We start from the raw sequence: 25,946 nt of genomic DNA on the forward strand, positions 1-25,946 counted from the left end.
CCTATTAGATACTACAAGCTATCAAACAAAAATCACAGAGCCAGGAATGGGTTATTTCTTTTGGGGCTGTTGGCTGATGAGATCCTATAGACCACCACCCCTGCCCCCCCTCCCCACCCCCCCCCCACCCCTCGCCCAAACACAACAGGCTCTTGCCAATGCTCTTTGCTACACTCCAGAATTTCACAGTAAGACCCTATTGCTGAGGACCCCACATAGAGAAGCTACATCCCTACTGGCTAACTTTCACAGAGCTTGAAGGCATTATGCAAGCTACTGGAGGGGGATGTAATCATCAATCACGTCCAACTGTGAATGCTGTGAGCCGTAACAATGACTGGCTGGTAGGATATGCCCCTGGCGCAACAGTGGCAAGAACATCATGGGAGAAACTAATCACTTTGCTGGGATGTAAGTCCTGCTCCACAGAATAAAACCCATATCCAGCACAGCCTATGGCTGGACAGGTCATAGGTCTTGGGGAGAGCCTACTGGTATGATTCTGCTGAATGGAAACAGTATTTCTAATGACTTACCGTGTACCCATAGATCAATGCACCTCTCAAGCCTAATCTGAGAAGCTTCTATTTACAATAGATGGTAGTTAGCATCGGGACTGATAACTGGCCAAGGTACAGAGGATAAGAGACTGCAAAATGCTCAGCCCTCAACAGAACACGCATACTAGATCCCCCATGCTTTAGGACCTTTGAAGAAGAGGGAAGAGAAAGAATACAAGAGCTGGAGGCAGCGGGTGACTATAAGGAAACAGTGTCTTCTGGACACAGCAGGGCAGGCAGCTGCACACAGGAACTCACAACAGTCTCGACAACACGCACAAAACCAGTGCAAACACAAGACAGACCAAATTCCAGCACGGACACGGGAGCTGGGCATAAAATCCCACCCCCAGCTGTGGAGCTAGGGGCAACTGTTAGCTTCTGGGAAAAGGAGAGACAGTTTTCTCTGAGCATTGTCCTGATAAGTCAACCATACTCCAGGGAAAGACCACACACTCAAGAATGTTCGGGTAACACAAACTGGTCTTGATTTGGGCCTTAAAGAAATAAAGTTAAATAAAATTAAAAGGGACACAGGTTAGGTGAGTGAGGGAGTGGATCTGGGAAGAGCTGGGGGAGAGAAGATGACTATGATCAAAACGTGCAAAACTCCGAGAGAACACATTTTTAAAAAGTCCTCATCACCTCACTGACTCACCAGGTTCCATCATTTCATTAGACTGCTAATGAGAGAGACAACCAACACCTACTGAATGGGTAGGCACTCAAAAAAGACTGCATCATTATACAACCAAGCCAGAGTCAGAAAGGATTCAAGAATTAACCAGAAGGTGGAAAGCCACCAACAGCGGAAGGGATGTCACATAAATGAGAGGCGAGACTCAGTGACGGCGACAAAGAGGAATGTGGGAAGTTAGGACTCAGTTGAGGAATGCATCCATAGTGAGGCAGGAAGCCACAGGTTAGAGAAAACTAAACTTAGTAGGCTGAGGTTGAGAGAAACATTGTGAGAATGGGCAGGACGTTCTCTCTAGGGAACCATAAGGAAGTGTGTCCTTGGGAGAGTTTTCCCTAGTGTACAGCTTCCAAGAACATTGAAAGGGCAGGACAGAAATAATAATAAACAACTTCTCTATAAAAAGACAAGACCGAAGGCTTGCAGAGCTTTGGCATCTAGGAAGTCACCCTAGACTTCAAAGTGAGAGCTCCAAAGTATGGTGAGATACTATGGTTTGGTCTGAGAAAACTGCCCTGACCACGAGCTCACGTCATGCCTTCCTCCTGATCCTGTCTCCCCACACTTCGGGACATCACAGTCACGTTAGGACTCGGGCGTTTCTGTGGCCTCAGGGCCACTACCACATACAAGCTGGTCCTGGTGGTGTGGGCCCATGATCGCAGTTACTAGGGAAGCTGAGACAAGAGGATCATGAGTTCCAGGCCAGCCTGGGCTATATACAGTGACTGCCTCAAGTACAAAACAAACAAGCCACACTTCCCATCCCCCACTAAAACACACAGGTCTAAAAATGTTACCAGACGGCCGGAACCTGATATATTTTGATATATGTTATAAATTAATTGTCTAAGTGTTGGAGCATCGTGGTCTATGATTTTTCACGTAAACAGAGCACACAGAAGGAGTTTCACAGGTTACAAAGGTTACTCCTCTAGCTAGTGCACAGCAGCAAAACTAGAAAAGCAGCACAAACCCCTTACTCAGGGCAAGGATTCAAAATCTCCCATATTAAAAAAAAATGGAAAAAAATGGGGAGTCTTTTCAAACAGAAGAGGTTGTGTTGTAAATGAAATGGATAAAGAGGGAAAGCATGTTGCTAAGAGGGGCTGGGACACTCAGCAAGAGTACTTACAAGCCTGAGGACCTAGGTTCATTTCCCAGCATCCACGTAGGCAGCCAGGTAGAGCCACACGTGTCTGTACCCAAACTGCTGGGCAACAGTGAGCTCCGGGGTCAGTGATGAAATCCTTCTCAGGGGAACAAGGCAGAGTGACAGAAGAGGACACCTGACATGGTTGCATGCATCTGCACACATCTATACATATGTACATATGTATGTATGCACCCACACATGAACACAGACAGAGACACAGACACACAGACACACACAGACACACACACACACACACGCTGCTGAATGAAAACTCATGAAAAGTAAAACTAGATGACGGTTAACATCAAGGGGGCAACATTTTCTACAAGGAGGAGGGGAAACAGAAGATGTAAATCTATTCTAACAAGAAGGAAGTATACAAGTATTGATGACCTTTTTTTTGGCCAGAAAATATCTAACTGCTGCAAACAAAGGATAATGCTCTGAAACACACAGATAAGTTTCCCTCCAACCCTCCTGAAGAGTTAGTTTCCTTGTCTGTAAAATGGAAAGTCTTACAAGTGTCTTGAAGATGAAAAGATGTAACATGCTTGTGATAGCCAAGCTTCATGGTCATTTAATCCTCAGACTCTGTGGAAGAGCAGATCTCATCAGGGTGAAGAAAAAGAGATGGTACGTGTGAAAGAAGGTCAAGTAGGGTTACCCATTCTGAGGAGAATAAAGAATGAAAAAAGATGTACACAGCCCTGATGTCTGTGGGCCTCATCAAGCACAGTGATATGCACACAGTAGGGATTCTAGAAAGAGGGGGCAGGGAGACTGGAGCAAAAACAGATTTTTTGTTTGTTTGTTTTGTTTTTGAGGCAGGGTTTCTCTGTGTAGCTTTGCGCCTTTCCTGGATCTCGCTCTGTAGTACAGGCTGGCCTCGAATTCACAGAGATCCGCCTGGCTCTGCCTCCTGAGTGCTGGGATTAAAGGCGTGCACCACCACCGCCCGGCCCCAAAAATAGATTTTAAAACAAGGATTCCCAAAAACCTAAACTTCATGGATGACATAGGTCTGTACATCCAAGAAGATCATGAACTCCAAGCAGGAAAATCCAAGTAAAAGTAAAAGCCGACGTGTGTAGCTGAACTGTCAAGACCAAAGGTAAAAAGGGCATTCTGAAGACAGCAGGAGAAAACCCACACAGCTCAAGCGCAGGTTGCTCACCCACAGCAAATTCTATGCTGAGACACCACATCCTAAAACTCACATTTACGGAACGTCTGTGGGAGTCACTCTCTTTCTATTCTACTATCCTGTTTAAATGCCTTTCTAACCCACAAATGGCTTCCACAGGCCACTAGTGGACAGTATCCCTAATGTGGAAACCCCTGTGCATGGTGCCCATGGGGACACTGCGCTCTGTGGAGCAAGTCCTTGAGTGTGAGGAGAGACTGGCTGAGAAATCACACGGGTGAGATGAGACGTGTAGACTGTCCTGATGAGCTCTCAGTAAGACGCTGAAATCATTCAAGATAGAACCGTTTTTATTACTTAGGAAACTAGATTAAAATCACATCTGCACCACTGTTTAGTCCCCAGAGCTTACATTTTCCTGCCTATCACGACACACAGAAAACAACTGGAGTTGAAGCACGTCCGTCCTCTGTCTAATCGTGGGAATGCCTTCATTGTTCGTGATAGTGGAGATTTGATCGCGCACACTCGTCTTTACAAGTCTGTCCTATGCCTTCTCTCCCTCCTCGAACTACTCCGGTCAACACCCAGACCTTGGAGGGATTCTTCTCAAGAAGAGAGAACTGAGGACCTTCAGTGGTGTATGATCTCCCATGAAAAGCCACGAGCAAGCCCACAAGAGGGAATGTTTGCCTTGTTATGCGGAACACAAGGAGTCACCAGTTAGCTCAGTCCCACAGGAGAAGCATTCCTGAGTCTAAATGCATTTATCTAATTAAATGCATGTGGCTTAATTACCACTGTTTGAAAATCGACTCTGCAGCAGGACACACTGCATTTCCTTTAATATCCAGACTGATCCCCTGCGGGAATGAAAACTACACTTTGAAAAGAATGTCTTCCCATTGAGAACAACGTATGTCCTCGAGAAGAGCTTCTCATCTGAGTGGTGGGGCAAGTTTTGAACTGTTCCTTGTACCAAGCATCAAAATATAAAGCACTGTACTTTTTTTTTTTTTTTTTTTAGGCAACGCCTTGGTTAAGTAGCCCAGACTGGCCTACAACTCATAATTCTCCTGCCTCAGCCTCCCAAGTCCTGGGATTACACGTTATGATGTGCAGTCACTCCTGGTCTAACATGGTTTTACTCCCCATGAATTCTTTAGTTAATTCATTAAAAACACACCTATTACTTACCCTATGAGATGTGTATCTCCTTTTGTGTCTCATAGGCATAAAGGCAAGAAAGTATTTTTACTCGTATGAAATAAGGACACCTGTAACAGGTAGGGGTGAGAATCTCACCAATCAGTATGTGTGTCGGGCACTAACAACGCTCGCTGCTTGTGTCACGGCGTCAGCTTTTGTTACAACGACTGAAACACCGTTTTCTAGGACTAGAGTGCTTTCGCAGCCCACTGCTTTCCCTAGCAATTACCATGTGGAGATTCCCTCAAGGAAGCCTTCCTGGAAAACCCCATTCATCCTCTTTCTCCCTCTATAAACACCCCACAATGCAGTTTTCAGCTCACAGCATCCAGAGCAAAAGTGCTTTGTACAACTGATTGCATCTCCCAGCAAACACCAAGTCCTGACCCATCCCATCGGACGTGTGCAGAGTGCTTGCTTAGCCACAGACAAGGCCCCAGGTACTACCTCTAACACACCAAAGGAAGAGGCACAGGAAAGCCAAGTGACTGCCTTCAGAAATGAACCAAGTAAAAAGGCTTCTGGCCCCCACGTCCACTGCCATGACACTCGCACATCCCTTGTACACTCTTCTCCAAGCACTATGACGTTCTCAAATGATGGATCAACTCGTTCACCAGGCAGCTGACTACTGAGGCCTGAGCAGCTGTGACTCCACTCTGAGTTCCAGCACACGGGTAGGACCAAGTGCCATGTAACCACACCTGTCACTCTCATGCTTGCTTAGAGCGAGTCCAGGTACGTAACCCCAGTCTCACCTACGAAGTGCTCGATTCCTACACCATGCCTATACATATGTGTTGAGGAAGCACTGCTACCATCAACCACAAGACCGAGTGACAGACCAAGAGACATCAGATGTACGGTGTGGTCAGAGAGGTGGGGGGATTAGAGGGTGCCACTTTCCCCTCTTCTCTCTCCCCAGCCACTCCACCCTACAGGTTCTCACTCGAGTGCCTTTTGTTACCCCTCTTCCCAGGGAAGTTTGGCAATGCCTGGAGATATTCTGATGGTTATCACTTTGGGCAGTGAGGAGCTGTACTGGGATCCGGTGAATGGAGGTCAGGAGTATTGCCGAACAATCTATAAGATGTCAGGCAGCCCTCCCCTGCCCCATCACAACTCGACCACAAAGAATTATCTGGCCCAAACAGTCAGTAGTTAGTTAAGGAAACCATGACAGGGTGAACAGCCTCTGTGAAGTGGAGGACTCAGTTGACCTACACTATCTCAAAAGAGACAAAGCTACCAGTGAGGGAAAGGGATGAGGGCAGCAGCCTGTTAACTCGAATCTGTGGTCCAGTCTCATTCCTGCAAGAGCCAATCCTTCAATGACTGGGTTGGAAAGCCAGTACAAGCTATAATTTCTAGCATCCCCCCTCCCAGATTATATTCTCTGAACAGTCAAATTAGGTACTAACCCAGCTGTGCCCAGAGAGGATTATACGGATGCGTTTTGGCCAGCAGGTTCACCGACTGAGAGGTACGCTTCTCCGAGAAGGCTTTAATGGGAGGGTGATCAACAGGCATGACAGTTGGTACCCAGGCCAAATGGTATGTTAACACCGCGGTCAGTAAGGCAGCGAAAAACCTTGGGAAAAATGGATAAGAGCACACCCACATTAGTCAACTGCAGGACAAGGCCATGTGCTGTACGGAACACATGCTGCTGGCTCAGGATTTACCCACAAGTCTCAGTGGGCTCATGCTTACTGGTTTTTGTTGACTTGCTCAATCAGAAGTATGAATTCCTTGAGAAAGCGCTGGCAGAGCTGGCTTTTTTCCAACGTGCTCGACATCATGGTAAGCCATACTGGTTCAGCTATCCTTGGAACAGAATACAAGTTCCAGATAGTCCCTCTATAGGAAGAGAGAAGGGACAAACTGTCATAAACAGTTATTTTGGGTTATCTTAGTGTCGCAGAACAAAGGTGAACACAGTAATTTTGATACATGTATTCCTTAAGGAATTAAAAAACCAACTGACACAGGCTGGCAAACTATGGCTCACACAAATCTGATTGCTAGCATGTTTGTAAATAAAGTTTTATTGGGACACATGAATGAATGCTCATTTACTGACACATTATCTACGAGTGCTTATGCAAGACAATAGCAAAGTTAGGTAGCGAGACTGAAACCCTTAAGAGAAAAAGCACACCATCCCTAGCATAAAAACATTCACTTAGAAAACAATTTGCGGGGATGTAGCTCTGTGATACAGCACTTACCTATAATGCACATGGCACTAGGCTTGATCCCAAGCATCACACACATACACACAAAATTAACATAAAAGGTAAAAAAAACATAATGTCCTTCTTCCAGAATTTAAAATCACTTTTAAAGTTTATTTTTAAATCTATACATAAAAATTTAATTAAACTGTACAGGTTTGTAGGGTATCATATAGTTATTGTTTTTGTGGTACCAAAAAGCATATCCTGGTCTTTTTGCACGCTAGACGAGCATTCTATCACTGAGTTACAATCCCATCTCCATGCAGCATTCTTACAGTTTAAAAAAAAAATGCAGATCAAGAGCTGGGTATACCAATAATCCCAGCACTGAAGAGACATAGGCCAGAGAACTAAGAGTGTGAGGCAGCCACAGCTACACAGCAAGGCTATCTCCAATAAGGTGGGGAGTGGGGCACAAAAATCTGCAGGACAAAGAAAGCACATGCTAGGCTCAAAATGAGATTGTTAGGTGACTCAACTCTGATTTCTAATTAATGTGATGGCTTTCTAAATCAAACACCCAACTTGTTTTAGACGAAAAACTACACGATGGTTCTTCTTCACTGTCATACGTGGCAACTTCTAACACAGGAGATTAGAAAGGTCGGGTAACGTGCATAAGATATATACATATTTAATGGCAAGGGGGGATGGAATTCAGGCATGGCAGGTGCTGTTATAATCTACATGGCTCTCATGTGTTTTTCCAGAGTGTAAAAAACTTACTCAGGCCCTCCACTGGGCAAAATGTCAATCCAGCCCTGAATGGGTAACACAAACCTCTCCCAAATCAAGACAGGGGAAGCATACTTGGACTAAATTATGTAGCCGTGTGCCTTAAAGGAATCAGAACAGGACACAAATCTACCTTGGCAAAAACGGAAAACAAAAAACCTTCACACCTCAAAAAATAGTACTATTTACTGAGTTAAGAAGCTGTGATGCCCCAACTGGGCACGATGCAGGGACCAACAGAGGGTCGGGAGGCCAGCTCTAACGGATAATCTACATCACAGCTCTCCACCCATGGCTCTGGGAACTTCATGGAAGAGGGGCAGGAAGACTGCAAGAGCCAGAGGACCAGGACATGTGCAGTGAAATAGTGTCTCCTAGAAACAGCTGCATAAGCAAGCTCAGAACAGGGGCCATAAATATGGACATATTAATACCAAAGAGGGAAAATGTCTTGGGGTCCTACCCCCCAGACTAAAAACTGTAGGCAGCAAATGACTGCTGGGAGGAGAATTAGCTAGCCTCTTCTAGTGATGAGCCTCCTTAATGGTTTGTCCAGTGCAGAGTGGTCATCCCTCAAAGTGTTTACGCAAAACCAGACTCAGCAAGGTGCATTCATGTATTTGTGCATACACCTATATTCATATATGTATGTAACAAAAATAATAAAAAATCATCAGCTTCAGAGTGTAGGAGTGGTGAAAAAAGACATGGAGGGTACCTGGGAGGGATAGAAAGAGGGAAAGTGACATAATTCTATTTCAATTAAAAGCATATCTTTAAACAAAAAAAAAGCAGTAAAGATGATTACAGTAACAAGGTCTAGGATTAACCTACAAAACTCTTGTCTCAGTTGGGCATACTGGCACACGCCTTTAATCGCAGGACTTGGGAGGCAGAGGCAGCTGCATGTTTTTGAGTTCAAGGCCAGCATGGTCTACACAATGAGTCCCAGGACAGACAGAACTACATAGTGAGAACCTGTCTCAAAAAAAAAACAAAAAAACAAAAAAACAAAAACAAACCCTCATCTCTCTAAATATCAGTACATTAGTTTCTGGAGGGCTCACTGTCAAAGTAAGTATAAGCCTCTTCTACGTACCAACCTCTGGCTTTTTATTTTCAGGTTTTCACCTCTGGAAGATTGGTATTTTGATTAGATTAGCATCCAGACTCTCCAGCCCGAGCCAGCTTTGAGTGTGACCACAGCAAAGCCATACGCAAATCTAGTGCTGCCCCTCGAGGAGACAGCCGACCCATCATCTTCATGGCTTTTCTCAAAATGAAACAACCAAGCAGTTCTTTTTCTATAGCCAGAGTTCAGAAAAGGTGGTAATTTTGCTTCAAGCAGCACTGAGCTCACCAAAAAGTGTTCTAACATTCTAGGAAATGTAATTTTTTTTTTCACCCCTCAGCTATTTGGCTCATTTACTCATCACTGCTTAGCCGTGAGATTCCATTCCCCATGGTGAGAACGCTGAGAAACTCAGATGAGCACAGGGGGGAAAAACCCCATACCTGGAGCAGACTACCTTGCTACCCACACTCTGAGGGCAAGGACCACAGAAAACCAGTGTCCACAGATGATGAGTGGAGGCAGGGGTCAGTTAGAAACTGCTTACAGAGTCAGAGAAAGGGGACCAGACGGTTCACTATCCAGACCAGGGCATGGCGCACAGGCACTGATGTGCACTAGACCCGCCCTGGCAGATGAGAGCTAGGTCTCCACGACACGTACACATTTTCTCCACGCACTCTAGGGGATAAGCAGCACTCCTGAACCCAAGTTTCAACATCTGTAAAAAGGGTAAAAAGGCTTTGCCTTCAGTGTTTATGAGACAACAAATGTAAGATCATGGAACTGACTTATAAGCCATCCTCTAAGATTAGATTTCAGTTCATTCTGATGAAAACAATCCCATTAATCCAGGTAATGCATGCCTTAATCCCAGCCCTCAGGAGGCAGAGGCAGGTGGATCTCTATGAGTTTGAAGCCAGCCTGGTCTAGTAGGCAGTTCTAGGTCAGCCAGGACTACACAGTGAGACCCTATCTCAAAATAAACACAAAACCAAAACAAAAACCCCTAACAACACAACAAACCAACCAACCAATCCCATTAAGATCCTTCAGGCACAGTCAAGATGACTAGGTGCTACATTACCAAATGTTTGGTTTTACTTCATCTGTTCTCAGGGGCAGAGACACTAAATAACTGAAAATTGCCAGTCCCCTCATTCTTCTAAGAGGTCACCTCATAGCAGCCGACAGTACTACTGCTCCTAACTTCCTGCTGGATTTTCAACCCTTGTACTTTACCTGAATTCTCCCAGTGCCTCCATCAGACGGCTCACATAAAACTGGACACGGAGACTTGATTCTGCTATCTTCCTGCAGGAGATCATGGCCTTCATGGAAGAGAGTGAGCCAAATTACCCTCTGAGAAGAAAGTCCTTTATAACTGGTCTGCTGGGGCTCGTTAGTGAACAATGTTACAATGAATCTAAAACACCCACAGTTATGACGCTTCAGCAAAATCCAGTAACTTCCTTCCCGACAGCAACCAGCGTCTGCCTCTAGCCTGAAAAACCCTGAGGATCATCGTGCCAGGGCACGTTCTGACTTCCTTCGGCAGGCCATCTGACACACAAAGACATGTGCCATCTTGGGCTGCAAACCTCTCCCGTTTGCCAGTAGGTTGTGATCTTATTACCTTTCATTTTCTTATTTAAGTGTTTGCTTGGAATGGATCCCAGGGTCTTGCACAAGCTGTATAAGTGCACTACTGAGCTGCACCCCACCCCTTGCACACACTGTAAATGCACTACCCTGAGCTGCACCCCATCCCTTGCACACACTGTGTAAATGCACTACCCTGAGCTGCACCCTATCCCTTGCACACACTGTGTAAACGCACTACCCTGAGCTGCACCCCATCCCTTGCACACACTGTAAATGCACTACCCTGAGCTGCACCCCACTCCTTGCACACACTGTAAATGCACTACCCTGAGCTGCACTCCACTCCTTGCACACACTGTAAATGCACTACCCCTGAGCTGCACCCCACTCCTTGCACACTGTAAATGCACTACCCTGAGCTGCACCCCCATCCCTTGCACACACTGTAAATGCACTACCCTGAGCTGCACCTCATCCCTTGCACACACTGTGTAAATGCACTACCCTGAGCTGCACCCCATCCCTTGCACACACTGTGTAAATGCACTACCCTGAGCTGCACCCCATCCCTCGCACACACTGTGTAAATGCACTACCCTAAGCTGCACCCCACCCCTTGCACACGCTGTCTAAGTGACTGCCCCTGAGCACTTCCTTACCCCATCCCTTACCTTTTCAATGGCGCTCTTGAGCCTGTTCATGTGGGATTCAAAGAGGGGGAAGTGGGAGAAAAAGAAATCCTGGAAGTTCTGCTGTGCTGCTTCTCTCTCACACAAGGAAAAGATGACGCTGATGGCAATTTTCTTCCTTCTCACTATGGCTGGATTAGAGCTACAGGTTTCGTCAGCCAAGCTAAACGTCTCATCAGTTGACCTGGAGGAAAAGTAAGTTTGAAAAGTGGTCATGCATCACTGAGTCACGGAAGGTAAGCTGTCTTGGCCATGTGATGACACTCAGGAAGCCAATGCAGAATAGACTGAGAACTTAGCTGGTCATTGATCTACCTCAGATTCATCATCTTCTCACTCCTTTGTCATGAAAACTGAGGGAATGTCCACTTACCACACATTATCACCTTACCATCAAAAGAAGTTCAAGTGAAAGCCAACGCTAATTTAAATGTTTGACTCTCATCCGAATGGCTGTATCTAGAAGGAGTTCGAGATACCAGTTCCATCAAAACACAGGCCCTAGCTAGAGAGATGCTCAGGGCACAGAAGTGCTTGTCGTGCAAGCCTGGTGACCTCAGTTCCGTCCCTGACACTCACAGAGAAGCTGGATGTGGCAGCACACACCTGCAATCCCAGCATTCCCACCGTGAGATGGGAGGCAGGGACAGAAACATTGGTGAGGGGACACTCACAGGCCCGCTAGCCTAGAACATGACGCACAGAAGAAACAAGAGAAACCCTGTCTCAAGGCAGAAGGCAAGAACTGACTTCTGAAAGCTGTCCTCTGATGTCTACACACGCTCTCTGGCACATGTGTACTTAGAACATAAAACAAAGAAATGAAATAGGTCGTCCTTGGTTTTTGTTGGCAGGTAAGAACAGAGGAGAGACTAAGAAGACCAGTCCTGTGGAGTATTCTGTTTCCACAGACACCATGCTTCAACGCTCACTAGCACCTTCCCCAAGGCTATTAGAACCAGCAGATGAAGTTACCCCTTTAAATGCGCTGATGAAGCCAAGTGATTGACTCACTGAGCACTCTGGGAAATCCGCTAAGCAGAAAGGCTCAGCTCTCATCGGTTATAGTCAAGTTCTCAAAGAACTTAACGATCCTTTTGAGAGACCCTGCTTCTGTAATAAAAGAACTACACAGCCATAAAGTCTTAATATATATCCAATTTGTGTTAGGGATAATACAATTATGGTTTAACCACAACTCTTATTTAAAAGCTGTGAAAAGCCAGGAGAGCTACCAACACAAGAGCGAAAATAAAAGTTCATTTTGTTCTACAAAGGCACCAAAGTAAAGTCTATTGCAAAGCAGTATAGCCAGCCTGCCACACAACAGCGTGCAACACAGGTTTTCTTTGTCACCAACTACACCATTTTTAAGGGCTCTAGTCACAGTCTATAGTAGTCTGTATATTTTCAACTCTATCTGGGTTTTACTAACCCATGGGTTAAGCACGTCAGAAGCCGCATGGTTAAGAAAGCTCTGTTTAAAAGGGAAAAGCTCTAGGCTCTGAGGTTTATGTTTCTGCGTTCCATAACATCCCTAACATCCCTCAGATGTGGGATGAGGGAGGGTATGAGTGACATGACAGCTCCTGACCTGTAGGTATTGTGTAAATGTACCAAGTATCCCAACAAACTACCCACTCTTCCCTGAGAAAACTCCAGATCCCAATCACCAGAAAGAGCTCCGAGAACCACACAGAACGTCACATAGTTTCACACAGGAAGTGAGTTGGTATTTTTAAAGGCTCCCAGTCTTTGTGGTGAAGTCTTTGTATTAAAAGCTTGTTTCTGTGCACTAGTCTATTTCTATTCTGCATATAAAAATTCTATCCAGGTGTGGTGGTACACATCTGCAATCCCATCCCCAAGAGGCTGAGGTAAACTAAGGAGGTAGTCTTGAACTCAAGTTCAAGGACAGGCTGGGATAGTGAGACCCTGTACCAAAAAAAAAAAAAAAAGAATAGCAACAAGACATTCTTCTGGGCTACAGTGTAAAAGTTGCCTCTTCGCTGAATGCTCTATTTCTCTTCTTTCTCGGAAGTAAACCACTTGGATCATTATCATTACCTTCCTCCTCAAGCCGAGGTGGTCTTGAATAGCTGAACTGGGATCAACACTGTCTCTATTGTATTCTTCATCTCCATCTCCACCCTCCACACAATGGTCAACTCGGCTACCAGTGTAAGCAGGGCAGAGAGTGCCACCTGCTGAACTGCGGTGAGACCTTCCTCGGTGAATAGAAACTAGATCTTACCGGCTTTACTACACAGCTCTACTGAAAGCTAAAGCCACAGAGCTTCACTCTGCAGTCCAACCACCCAAACTGGAACAAACCAGGTCATAGGGAATCGTAATTATCTTTTAAGTATCATTCCACAGTAAAGGATGCTGGAGAATGTGTCAAATATTCTGATATATATATAACCAGATACCTTTTCATGCTCTCTCTCCAGGTCACCAGGTCAACCACCCAGGCCGTTTTATCAATACAGAACCTGAAGCAGTGCTTGCCTGAGCAACAGAATGCTCTCTGGTAAGGATGCTCGAGTTATGCCCTAGGATATCTGTCTCTGCCATTCTAGGCTGCTGGTATCAGCGGTAACCTGATGTCCACCTGCCTGACCCACCAGCTCCAGCTCATGCTGTCGGATGCACTGTGGTGGGTGGCTACAGCACCACAGCAAAGATCTGGAAGCACAGATCAGCCAACACATTTCAAGACCCAGAAAGACCATGGCTATACACTTCGGTCTTTTCCACAGAGAGAAATCAAGTAGAGGAGGCATGGCAGTCCATACATGTAACTCCAGCACACGGAAGCAAGACAGGAGGACCATGAGTTCAAGGCTACTGGGGGCTACAGAACTGGACCCTACCTCAAAAAAAAAAAAATCAGATTGTGTCTTGTTACACTTAAGAATATATTGATATATGTAAGTACTTCAAAATCATAATCACTTAAAAACCATCGTCATTTTAGTACATATAGACAAACTATAATTGCTAACAGGGCTGCTTGGCACAACTATTGTTGAGGTCAGATCTGAACTTACATTGAACCTATGAAACAGATAATATGATAAGTCTAAGAAACATCCCAATGGAAACTTTGTTCAATTTACTAATCAAAAGGCTTCCGAGGGACATGTCTCCATGTCTGGCTCCTTTAGGATTTGGGGTTTTTTTTCTAAGGGATAAAATGCCTGAGGCTCCTCTATCCCCACAGATAGCAGAGCTATTACCAGCTGCAGGATGTATAACATCCTGTGTAGGTGCCCTCATACCACAAGCTTGCACAATGAGGCGGCCTGAAGTCAGAGCAGAGCCAGCCTAAATTTAGGGGCTCTACCATTCCTAACTACCTGTAACACTCTTGGAAGGATTTTTGATTTATTTATCTCAAAATTAAATTTTGCTTTTTTTTTTTATATGGTCTCATCATATAGCCCTGGCTTGCTTGAAACTTGCTACATATATCAGGCTGGCCTTGAAGTCATAGAAATCCATCTGTTTCTGCGTCCCCTCCCCCACCCACCCACCCCCGTGTTAGACCTAACAGTGTACACCACCATGTAGGGCAGGAGGATGTTTTTAATGACTGTGTACTTCCTCTCAAAGCCAGAAGCGGTGAGAGCTTCTGATGTCACTGTTCTGTTTCCAGCACAAGAAGTAATCACTCAGGCAAGGGTGGCAGTGTGGACCTAGAACCCCAGCACTCCGGCTCCAGGTCGGTGTCAGCCCCTGCACACAGAGGGGGATTGGGAGGAAGGGAGGAATCAACAACAGAGGGAGGCAGGCAGGCTACTGTCCCCTCAACAGCATCTTCCTCCAGAACGGGCTGAGAGCCACAACCTGATCACTGCGTTCGCCTTCCAGGTCAGTCACAACAGCAGAGTGGGATACAAATACTTAGAAAAAAATCTTATAATGAATCAGGATACTGTTTTGTACCATATTAAATTATGACACCAAATGTTGTTATAATTTATAGTTTTGTTATTTATATACCACTATTATATCTTAAGTTACTGTTTTTTTTTAAACACATGCCTTGCATTCTAGTACCTTTTCTAGCATTCTTCTTGCCTTATGAGGAGGGAGGGGCCTGGCATTTTCCCTTTGCACTGGTCCCATAAACTATGTAGCCAGTCCTGACTATGACTAGGCTTTATGAAGGTAAGATACTTATTTTAGGTGAAGGCTCAGTAACTATCCACAGTTCCCAATGCCAGGTCTCCATTCAGTTTGTTTACTGAGTTCAAGATCTAGGTTTGAAAATGCTCTAGACAGCTCCAGACATAAATCTGAAGGCATGTGAAGAGAAGTTTCCATGGATGGCCTTCTGTATCCATCCCTTCACACACCAGAGGTGCAGAGTGGCAGTAAGGATGGAAAGGGTACCAACTTGATAGGTGCTACAGTGACATCAGTAAGTCACACTGGCCACTATTTTATCTGCAACTGTAAAAAATTATGCCAGGCATGGTGGCACACACCTTTAATCCCAGCACTTGAAGAGGCAGAGGCAGGGGCATCTATGCTGAGTTTGAGGGCAGCCTGATCTACACAGTGAGCTCCAGGATAGCCAGGGCTATGTAAAGACCATGTCTCAAAGAAAAAATATCATGTTTATTTTCTATGTGTATATGGCTTGTGTAATGTGCCATGCACACATTTGGAAGTCAAAGGAGAACTTCTGGGAAGTTGGTTTTCTTCTTCCACTGTATTTTTTGAGACAGGGTCTCTCTGTGTAGCCCAGGCTATTCCTGGACACAGGCTCGCACTGTGTCAACCTCCAAGTGCTGGGATTTTAGACATGCACCACCAATGTTGTAGTTCTGTCTGAGCACTTGACTTGCTTATCCAGTTTCACCCTCCTAATAACACCAAGGCTGAACCTGTTACTAACCTAATGCACACGAGGAAGAAGCACCCGAGACCTAGTTAACAGACTCCATCACGTGCCTGATGAGGGCAGAGCCAGGACTGGTCCCCATCTCAGACGCCATGATCTCATCACTCCACTTGAAGTCCATGCACCGAAGAGCAGCGGCCCATGGAAGGACCGGCTGTAACCTTCTCCTGCTGCCCTCCAGGGTTTTGAGAGGAACAGAAGAGGAGCCTCAGCACTGACTGCTCAGCTTACCTTTCTACAGGGCTCCTCAGCAGCCTCCACGAGTGCCCACCACCACGGTCCTTCCTCCTGAGTTCCAGTGCACTTCACACCTTCGTGGTGTTTACTGTGGCCTGATCTTTCCTGACCTGTTTTCTGTCATCTTCTCTACTGGTCACAAGCTACTACTCAGCACAGGCACATGGCTGAGCCATCTTCACAGACTCAAAACACAGTGATGACCGGGCAATTTCCACACTCAGTTAACTGACAGGAATATTTTAGTGACATATGAAAATTCCCTTTAAAGTTTTAGAGCTATAAAAAGAGGGGCCTGGGTGCTACTGGTATAGCATGAAATCTATACTTTGGATGCAACTAAATAAACTTCAGATTCAAAACCAAAGTAAAACAAAGGTAGGAAAAACCTTGAGGCTCTCTCTATGTATACTCATATTCATGCCTGTTTAGTCTAAGAACTTAAGTGCCACAAAGGTCTATGCCTCAAACACCACACTGGAATCATTGTAGCCAGAAGAAGAGATTTGTCCCATCCTTTATTACTTATAGCTATGTCTGGAAGGAATCTGGCTTAAACAGAGCATATTCACTCTAAATCACCATCAAATCTAGCACATACATTGTGTAGATATCCAGGCATTTCCAGTATCTTCTAAATAAAAAGATGTTTTTTCAGCTGGGCACAGTGTCAACATTCTCATATGCTTAGGAAGGCAAAGCATGATGAGTTAGAGTCCCGTCTGGGCTACATATTGCATTCCAGGATAGGCTGCCTAGCTTTAATCGACTATCTCCTTAACAATTGAACTTGTCAACTTTCAGGCTAAGCTGGAACTAATCACAAGGTTTCAGGTCTTCTCCTGACAACAGGCAAGGATAAGCCTGCCAGGTTTTGTAAGTTGTTTACACTAGCACTTTCCTTAGCCAGAGGAAACATGGAACTCACCTCCTTGGAAAGATGCCGTTTTCCAAACTTGTTGTCTGACTTCGAAGCCAGCGGCGCTGGTAACTGCTGGAGGAGGAAGTCGAGGAGCTCGGAGACGGGAAGGGTGTGATCAAGAGGCTGCTCAGTGAAGCTGTGAGGAAGCACATTTCAGTTTCAGAGTCCGTTTTTATAATGCCCAATACCACTGAGCTATACATTTACAATGGACTCCATTGAGGCTGGGGGCTACTCAGAACCCACATAAAAAGCTAGGCTTGCTAATATGCACTTGTAATCCCGGGGCTGGAGAGGAAGAGACAGGAGAACCCCTGGGGCTCACTGGCCATCCATCCTAACCAACCCAGAGGGGCCCACCTCCCAGGAAAAGACCCCATCTCAGAAAGCAAAAGACCCTCACGGTTGACTTCTGACACAAACTCACACAGCACATGTTTGTACGTCTGTACACAAATGTTCACTGCCCTCCAAACAAGTGAATGAATGAATGAATGAATGAATGAATAAATAAATAGACTATATGCCATGCATGGTGGCACATTCCTATAACCTCAGTACTAGAGATGCAGAGGCAGGAGGATCTTGAGTCCTAGGTCAGCTTAACTATGTAATTTTGAGTTCCAGGATAGCCTGGGTTACATAACCTCCCAACAGTCATCCCCCCAGAAAGAGTTTAAGATGGCAAATTTATATGAATTATGTATTTTAACACCATAAACACACAAAGCCAGTTAACCTAAAATTTTGGATTCTACCAATCATATCCAGCAGGGGGAGACTAAAATTTCTCTCTTCCAAAAATTTCTATATATAAGAAGAAAAAACACACATTTTTTTTGACACAGTATCTATTGCTATGCAGTCTAAACTGTTCTTGAACTCTCAATCCTCCTGCCTCAACTTCCCCAGTGTTGGGATTACAGATGCACATCACCACTCTTCAGAAAAAGAATCCTAGCCTACCCACCTAGCCACCCTCTATTCTTAGTCACATGGATTCCTAATCCACAAATCTGCAGATCTGAGCAGTGCACACATGATCAGGCTTTACATTACAAATGCAAAAGGAAGTATTGCTCATTCATGAGGACACACTCAAGATTGCTAAGAACACAGCCCATGTATATAACATAATCAACATCCCATTCCAAAGCGTGTTTACATTTTGTACTGGCTGGTTTTGTCTGTCAATTTGACACAAGCTAGTTACCAGAGGAAGGAGCCTCAAGTGAAGAAGTGCCTCCTTGAGATCCAGCTGTAAGGCATTTTCTCTTTTAATGATCAATGAGGGAGGGCCCAGCCCATTGTGGGTGGGGCCATCCCTGGGCTGCTGGTTCTGAGTTCTATAAGGTGGGCTGAGCAAGCCATGGGAAGCAAGTCAGTAAGCAGCACCCCTCCAGGGCCTCTGCATCACCTTCTGCATCACCTCCTGCATCCAGGATGCTGACCTTTTTGAGTTCTTGTCCTGACTTCCTTCAATGATGAACAGCAATACTGAAGTGTAAGTCTAATAAACCCTTTCCTCCCCAACTTGCTTTTTGGTCATGGTGTTTGGTCACAGCAATAGAAACCCTAACTAAGATACATGTATTTCTCCTTTGCCTATTTCTTCACTCTCTTTTAGAGGTAAAATTTAGGCAAAACGATCAATTCATCCACATAAGATACGAGAGTCCCCTCTTCTGATCTCATTTTCTTCCTTTTTTTTTTTTTTTTGAGACAAGTTCTATGTTGCCCTCACTGTCCTGAAACTGAAACTCACTATATAGACCAGGCTGGCCTGGAGCTCAGATCTACCTGCCTCTGACCCTCACTTTCAAATAAAGAACTCTTACCCTCCTTTCTCTAGCTCCTTCTCATCCCCCATGTCTGAACAAACTATTTCTAGTCTTAAATGCTATTTTTTTTAATAGAAGAGCTTATACTTGGAACAAATGATTTTGAACTGTAGCAACTGTTCTGAAAATAAATTACTAGGCGTGGTGGTTTGAATTAGAACGACCCCCCATTGACTCATATTTTTGAATAGTTGGCACTCAGTTGGTGGAACTGTTTAGGAAGTTTTGGCCTTGGAGGAGGTGTGTTGCTTTGAGGTTTAAAACACCATACCTGCCTGCCTGTCTGCCGCCACACCCCCTGCCCTGATGACAATGGACCGATCCTCCGAAACTGCAATCAAGCCACCAGTTAAATGTTTCTCTTGTAAGTTGTTTTGGTCATGGTGTCTCTTCACAGCGATAGAACATTAACTAAGATACTAAAAGGAGTGACAGAAGTAAATTCTTTACTCGGTGGTCAGAGAAAATCTTATGGGTCTCAGTTAAAATGCCACCAAGAGGCAGACACAAGAAGGGCTCAAAGGGAATATATACCAGATGCCCATTCTACATGAAGAAAACTGAGTAATATTAAAAAACAAAAACCACCACTGGCAAGGGGTCTGGAGAAACGGCTCAGCAGCTAGAGTGCTTCCTGCTATGGAGGGCAGGTGGTGCCGACAACCCCCCTTTCTGTGGCCATGCAGACACATCCATCTGAGACACACTGAGGGCTCCACACATCATCCACTCCGAGCTACTCTGCATGATCCTAGTCTACCCACGCCTGGCTGCCTGCCATCCTTACAACAACTATGTCTAAACCACAACTCTGCAAAGCTCGTTCCCACCGCAGTCTTTTGCTAGCTGTCCTCAGCACCAAAAATACTATTTGCTCTGGCCGTCACAGAGCAGGTCCCTTCCGGCACCTGAGTCTCGGCTGCATTCTTCCCTTCTCGGGGGGCATTCCCTGAGCACCCAGATATTTTCTTCCCTTCAGTGAGTAAGTGTGTGTTGTAGCTCTTGTAGCACATACTCCAGCTTTTTCTCTCCAACATACTTCCTGAATATAATAATAACCTCTATTTAACTCAAGTAATACTGACAATTCTTCAAGTTTTTGCTCCCTTAGACACTTGGAAAGTTATCAGGTTCCTTAAAATTTAGTATGCAGTTATTATTTTAAAACACAGTGAAGTGGCTGGGTGGTGGTGGCGCACGCCTTTAATGCCTGCACTAGGGAGGCTGAGGCAGGTGGATCTCTATGAGTTGGAGGCCAGCCTGGTCTGCAGAGCGAGATCCAGGACAGGCACCCAAACTACACAGAGAAACCCTGTCTCGAAAAACAAAAACAAAAAAACCCAAACAAAAAAGTAAAGTGACAGCAATTGAAAAGCCAATGAGTTATCTAACAGGAAGTTTTCATGTTGATAAAAAACAAGCAAATTAATGAACAAAGTTATAGCCAATATATTTTTAGCTCCTAAACCACAAATGACTGATTTTTAGAAGGTCCCCTAAACTGCACTTGGTGTCACAGGCCTACAACTCCAGCAATTTAGGAGGCTGGACTACTATAGAGAGAAGTTCGTGGCTTGCTTGTCTCAAAGAAAAAGGGTCTGGAGAGACAGCTTAGCGGCACAAAACTTGTCCAGTCTGGGCAAGGCCTGCATCACCGGTAAAACAGTCTTCAAAAGCACTGTGTAAGTTTTAACACTCCCAGCAAAGGTCCCTGAATAAAAACACCACATCTCAAAACATCTCCAAGCTTCTGAAGTTGCTGGGACATAAAACTCTAGACCAGCTTCATTGACAACTCATGTACTCCAAACTGACACCCCACACTGAGGCAAGACAGACTGCGAAACTTATGGGGACATAGGAAAGGAGAGGAGATTCTTGCCAGCTGAATCAAGAATTCCAGCATGAACCTGGTAAGGTGGCACAAGCCTTTAATTCCAGCACTTGAGAGGCAGAGGCAGGGAGATCTCTGTGAGATAGTGGTTCACAGGACTGCCAAGGCTATGTAGACAGACCAGTCTTAAAAAAACCAAAACAAGGGGTTGGGGATTTAGCTCAGTGGTAGAGCGCTCGCCTAGCAAGCACAAGGCCCTGGGTTCGTTTGGTCTTCAGCTCTGAGGAGGAAAAAAAAAAAACCAAAAAAAACCATACATAAAAAAACAAAACAAAACTTTTTTTTCCAGCCTAATTTACATTTGCTTAAGGACTTTCTCCTTTCCCAATGTTAAACTGCAGTTTTCTGATCTCACCAGAAAGCTCCCTGATGGTAAAAGGATATGCCCAACCTCCTTGTGCAACCCTAGTGGCTCCTGGTGACGTCATTAGATTATAATTCTACCCAAGCATCTCTGGAACCACCTTGTAATCTCACTTATGGGGGTGGGGAGAGGCAGCTTAGTAATCTTCTGAGATGTAATGGGACAGTCATCAAAATGCCACCGACAGCTAATGCTGAGACCCGTGACGCCCCCTTGAGGTCGCTCCCACACAGAGATCTTACTTTCTTCCCAGGTGCGTCTCTCTTTCCACCCCTGTGCCTAAAACCTCTACTCAAAATGCCTTTTAAAGCTCCCATTCTTGCTTCATAGTGGCTTGCTCTGTAATTCTTTTCTGTGATGAAGCCACAAATTCTGGGTTTGCCTGAGTCAAGGTCCCTAAAGGATTAAGGGAACGCCTCAGGCTGCTAGGAGTTACAGTGTGGAGCTATGTCTCTGTCCCCACCACCACCAACAGAGTTATTCACCCACTGAATATCTTTATCCACAGTCTGGGCTCTAAGAATGAAGAGTCTATTAAAGAGTTATAAAAAGTCTAAAGCTGGTCCTTTCTTTTTCCATATAAATAAGACTTACTGAGTCTGGTTTTGCATGATATTTTTAATTCAAATGACACTGGGTCTATAGGTTGATTTTGTAGGAATTGTCTCAGTCAACTTAAAGTTTTAATCAAGTTCTATCGTGTCCTGTTATTTCTAGATTCCTTGCAGTTCTGACTGCTACATTACTTCTTAAGCTCTATTTTTTCCTTAAACAAGTATCTAAGAACACACGTTTACAAGGGAAAGGCTAAGGAGGGTCGGGAGGCAGATCAACTGGTAAAGTCCTGTCCATGCAGGACACAAGCGTGGAGACCTGAGTTCAATTTCCAGCACCTGTGAGAAGGCCATGCAGTGCCCTTATGATTCCAGCGAGCCTACTCAGTGAGCCTAGGAAAAAGAGACCCTGTGTCAAACAAATGCAAGCCACCCCCAAACAGTAAGGTTTTATGGCTCCCCATGCCTACTTGCCTCAGGCTAAAGCAAAAGGCGGGGAGGGAAAGCGGAAGGGGAGGGGCAGGGAAGGAGGTAAGAGCAGGGGCGGAATTTTAGGACTGGGATGTGATGCAGCAGCAGTTTGATGAGCATGTGTGGGGATCTGTGGTTTCATCTTTAGCATCAATAAGTAAACAAATAAATTACCGAATGCTCCAACAAATCTGAGAAATATAAATATCTATTTGAGGAAAACACCAAAGGTCTGACTTGAAATATGAGACGTTTAAACAAATGAAGAGACGGTTATGTCCAGGCAACAGTAGAGACTATCATATTCATGTAATAGAAAGGTATGGCAAGGCCAAGGAATAACTAGACAATGATACTAGCAGACATTCTAATTTGTTATTTATACAGTAGCTGAAAGAATAAACCCAAGATACACATCCCTGTTATAATTATCACACACCATAAAAGTCACCACCACCGCCACCAACAGGGCCAGTGTACTCAACACCAGCTGTGGGACACCCACGGCATCGCTGCCCACTGTTACATTCCGCAGCCTGGTCTGAGGAAGCAAAGCAGACACCACATACTCATCACAACCCTGGAAGCCCAAGGAAAGCCTCCCCAGGAGGACAGAAGTGTGGAAGACGACCACAGTCCTTCAGAAGCCTTCAGTCTTCTCAAGCTCCCTCCCACAGAGTCCCAGGTTGTTGTCCAGCCAAGACTCAAGACAGGCTGCATCTCCAGCCTTCACCTGTATACATATACAGAGTGCCATGGCCTCTCCCGAACGCAGCAACACCCAAACGGTGCCAAGGGCTGGGGGTGTAGCCTGATGGCAGAGCACGGGCAATGCCCTAGGTTCGATCCCTAGCATTATAAGTACCAAACTAAGAGGAAGCACCACCCTCCCAACTCCTCTCTTCTCTCAGCGCTGACTGGTTAAGTTGGTGAAGGCTTAGGCAAACAAAAGGCAGCCCTGTAGTAACCACACTGACTTCACAGTTGGACACTTGGCCACTGACAGTTTTGAAGCCTTACCTTACCTCCTGTCCCTTCTTCCTGCTCCTCATCCCCCTTCCCGCTGCTGCCAGCTTCTTGCTCCTCACCCCACCTCCTGCTCCCTCCTACCTCTTACCTGGACAGGCTGATAAGTTATGAAGTACACTCTCTACTTGGATGCTAGTGGGAAGTTCTAACCCACCAGGAGCTCTTAGCCCAGCCGACCACAAATCCCAAACTGGTCTCTCTCCCTCTTCTGGCAAGCCAGCCAGCCAGCCTGAGAAGCCATCTTTGCTCCCTGAGCAAAACTCCCTTTTTCTTTGGAATGTGCACGTGATAACATGGCATGTGATGTCACTGAAATCAACATCTGAACACTTCGATAATGTTTCCTCTTACTCTGAAGGTTCATTGGCACATACGTCCATGTTTGAAGGTACTGACAGTTTTCCTCACACTGGTCACCTTGAGGACAGAGGAAACATCGTTACAGAGAGAGTGGGAAAGTTGTCTTTCTTACCAAAGACTTTGACGAGGGAGAGAGCCTACTACTAAACGAGCCCAAAGAGACCAGTGTCAACCCCAGCCCTATAAACCTTACACTGCTCACTACGTGTGTACTCAAGACTACCAGATTTTAGCTTCTGCTCTGACCCATCCCTGTCAAGCCAGCTCCTTATCTTAAATACAGCAGATAATCCACAATTGAGAATTTGGGGACAGTTCTCATAAAACACACATCTTCTAGCTGTCTCCCTTGCTGGCCTCATGCTCCCCCTACACTGGTTAATTTTGTCTTCCTCTACTTATTTCTCAAGTCAGAAACCAGAGACCTGTGCATGGTTCCACCCTCCTCCCTTGTAACCAACCCCTGTGCCGACAGTGGTCAAGTCCCGCATGCTACTTCCTATACGTCTACACTTTTCATAAAAGTTTGAGACAGGGTCTCTTGTATTCACTGCTGCACATGCCAGGCCAGCTGATGCACAGACCTCTGTGGACCTTCCTGTCGCCACTGCCCATCTCCTCATAGGAGCACTGGGATTCTAGATGAGCACCGTCACGTTCAGACCTTATGAGGACTATGGAGAGCTGAACTCGGGGCTTCACGCTTCTGCAGTAAGTATGTTATGGAACGAGCCATCTCTCTTGCCCCCTTACTTGAAAATTCTAGTAGCAGCCATTACAATCCCCCTCTTACCAATTACCTTTTTGGCTAGGTGTGACAGTGTAGGCCTGTCATCTCAGCAAGGCTGAGGTAGGAGGATCATAAATTCAAGGCCTGCCTGGGTTACAGAGTGAGTTAAAAGCCAAACAGATCAACAACTTAATGAGATCCTGTTTCAAACATAATTTTCTAAATTAGCTTTTACTTTATATAGAGACACAGAAGACCTTTTCAGAATATCCTCAAGAGACAAGTGCTGCCCTCCAGAGACCATCTATGATCCATGAAAGCTCCAATATAGGGCTGGGATAGCAAATTCCCAATGACTGGGGAGTACTGTCAGAACAGGGGTGCCAGAGCTCCCCTCACCTGCCGCCCCCGGATGTGTGAGAGGACTGTCACTGGCATCACAGGTGCTCCCAGGGGTAAAGCCCGGGCAATTTAGGCAAATATAAGCATTATTGGATTATGATCCAAAGTGAAAAATCAATATCCCTGGGTCCATATTGAAATAATAGCCAAGTGTAAGTTAATAAATGAGAAAAAGAAACACAATGCCCATGCTGAAAATTTCAAATCATTTATGCAGACTCTTGCTCCTCAAGGAGAGGGAGCCCATCTCACGTGAAGGGTAAGCAACGTGCACAAATGTCTAAGGGAATCAACCTTACAGTGAAGAAACCTAGTTAGTGCAACCTCGTTAATAAACAAGGCCAGTGACTGTGTTCATAGATCATGTTGCGAGTTCATACCCTTCACACCATGTGAGCAGGATGGTAGGTTACTTTTGTGGTTATCCAGCTCAAACCCACAACCACAGTTTAATCATGAGAAACCCATCAAGCATACTCAAATAGTGGAACCAATACTAAAAACCATGATGATTATTAAAAACAAAGAAGGTCTGAGGGGGGAAAAAAATCTGAAGAGCTGGGCATGATTGTGCAGAAACAAGTGGATCTCTGTAAGTTCAAGGCAAGTCTGGTCTACATAGTGAGTTCCCGAACAGCCAGGACTACGTAGAGAGACCCTGTTTCAAAAACAAACAAAACAAAGTCTGCACAGACATGACAGCCAAATGTATTGTGTTCTTGGAGCGTAAGAAGGCATTAGGGGCAAACCAAGCAAAGTGTTGCAAGATCAAAGTTAGCTAATGACTATGAGCTGCTAATTGCCTCAGATGCACAAACTAACAGCAGATGTGAACTGGAGTGGCTACAGAAAACACTCGGGGTGGCTGTCCCAGCTTTTCTATAAATTTTAAAATTGATCCAAAATGTAAAACATACTTTAAAAGATTACCTCTTTAATTCTAGACAAAATTAAAAATTGGGAACTAGAAGAAAACAATGTGTTTAATTCCTCTGCATTTTCTACTGATAAAAACAAAGAAGGGCTAGAAAGATGGCTCAGCAGTTAGGAGCACCTGTTCTTCCAGAGGACCCAGGTTTGAGTCCCAACACACACATGGCAGCTCACAACGGCCTGTTAA

The 25,946-nt window shown here is 45.2% G+C and overlaps 1 protein-coding gene across 6 annotated transcripts in view; it reads right to left on the reverse strand.

Moving 5' to 3' along the window:
• Fnip2 (folliculin interacting protein 2) overlaps positions 1-25,946 on the reverse strand; it is a 118,633-nt gene that overhangs the window by 28,380 nt on the left and 64,307 nt on the right. For all 6 annotated transcript variants that reach the window (XM_052731301.1, XM_052731299.1, XM_052731298.1 and 3 more), the window contains 5 exons: positions 17,188-17,317; positions 11,090-11,291; positions 10,056-10,144; positions 6,480-6,626; positions 6,188-6,357 (listed from right to left, as the gene is read on the reverse strand). In XM_052731301.1, coding sequence (XP_052587261.1) covers positions 6,188-6,357; positions 6,480-6,626; positions 10,056-10,144; positions 11,090-11,291; positions 17,188-17,317 — 738 coding nt within the window. The remainder of the gene's footprint in view (positions 1-6,187; positions 6,358-6,479; positions 6,627-10,055; positions 10,145-11,089; positions 11,292-17,187; positions 17,318-25,946) is intronic.

The sequence above is a fragment of the Peromyscus californicus genome, unplaced genomic scaffold, assembly GCF_007827085.1.
Source record: "Peromyscus californicus insignis strain IS unplaced genomic scaffold, ASM782708v3 Scaffold_9__1_contigs__length_137607984, whole genome shotgun sequence".
Taxonomy (NCBI): domain Eukaryota; kingdom Metazoa; phylum Chordata; class Mammalia; order Rodentia; family Cricetidae; genus Peromyscus; species Peromyscus californicus.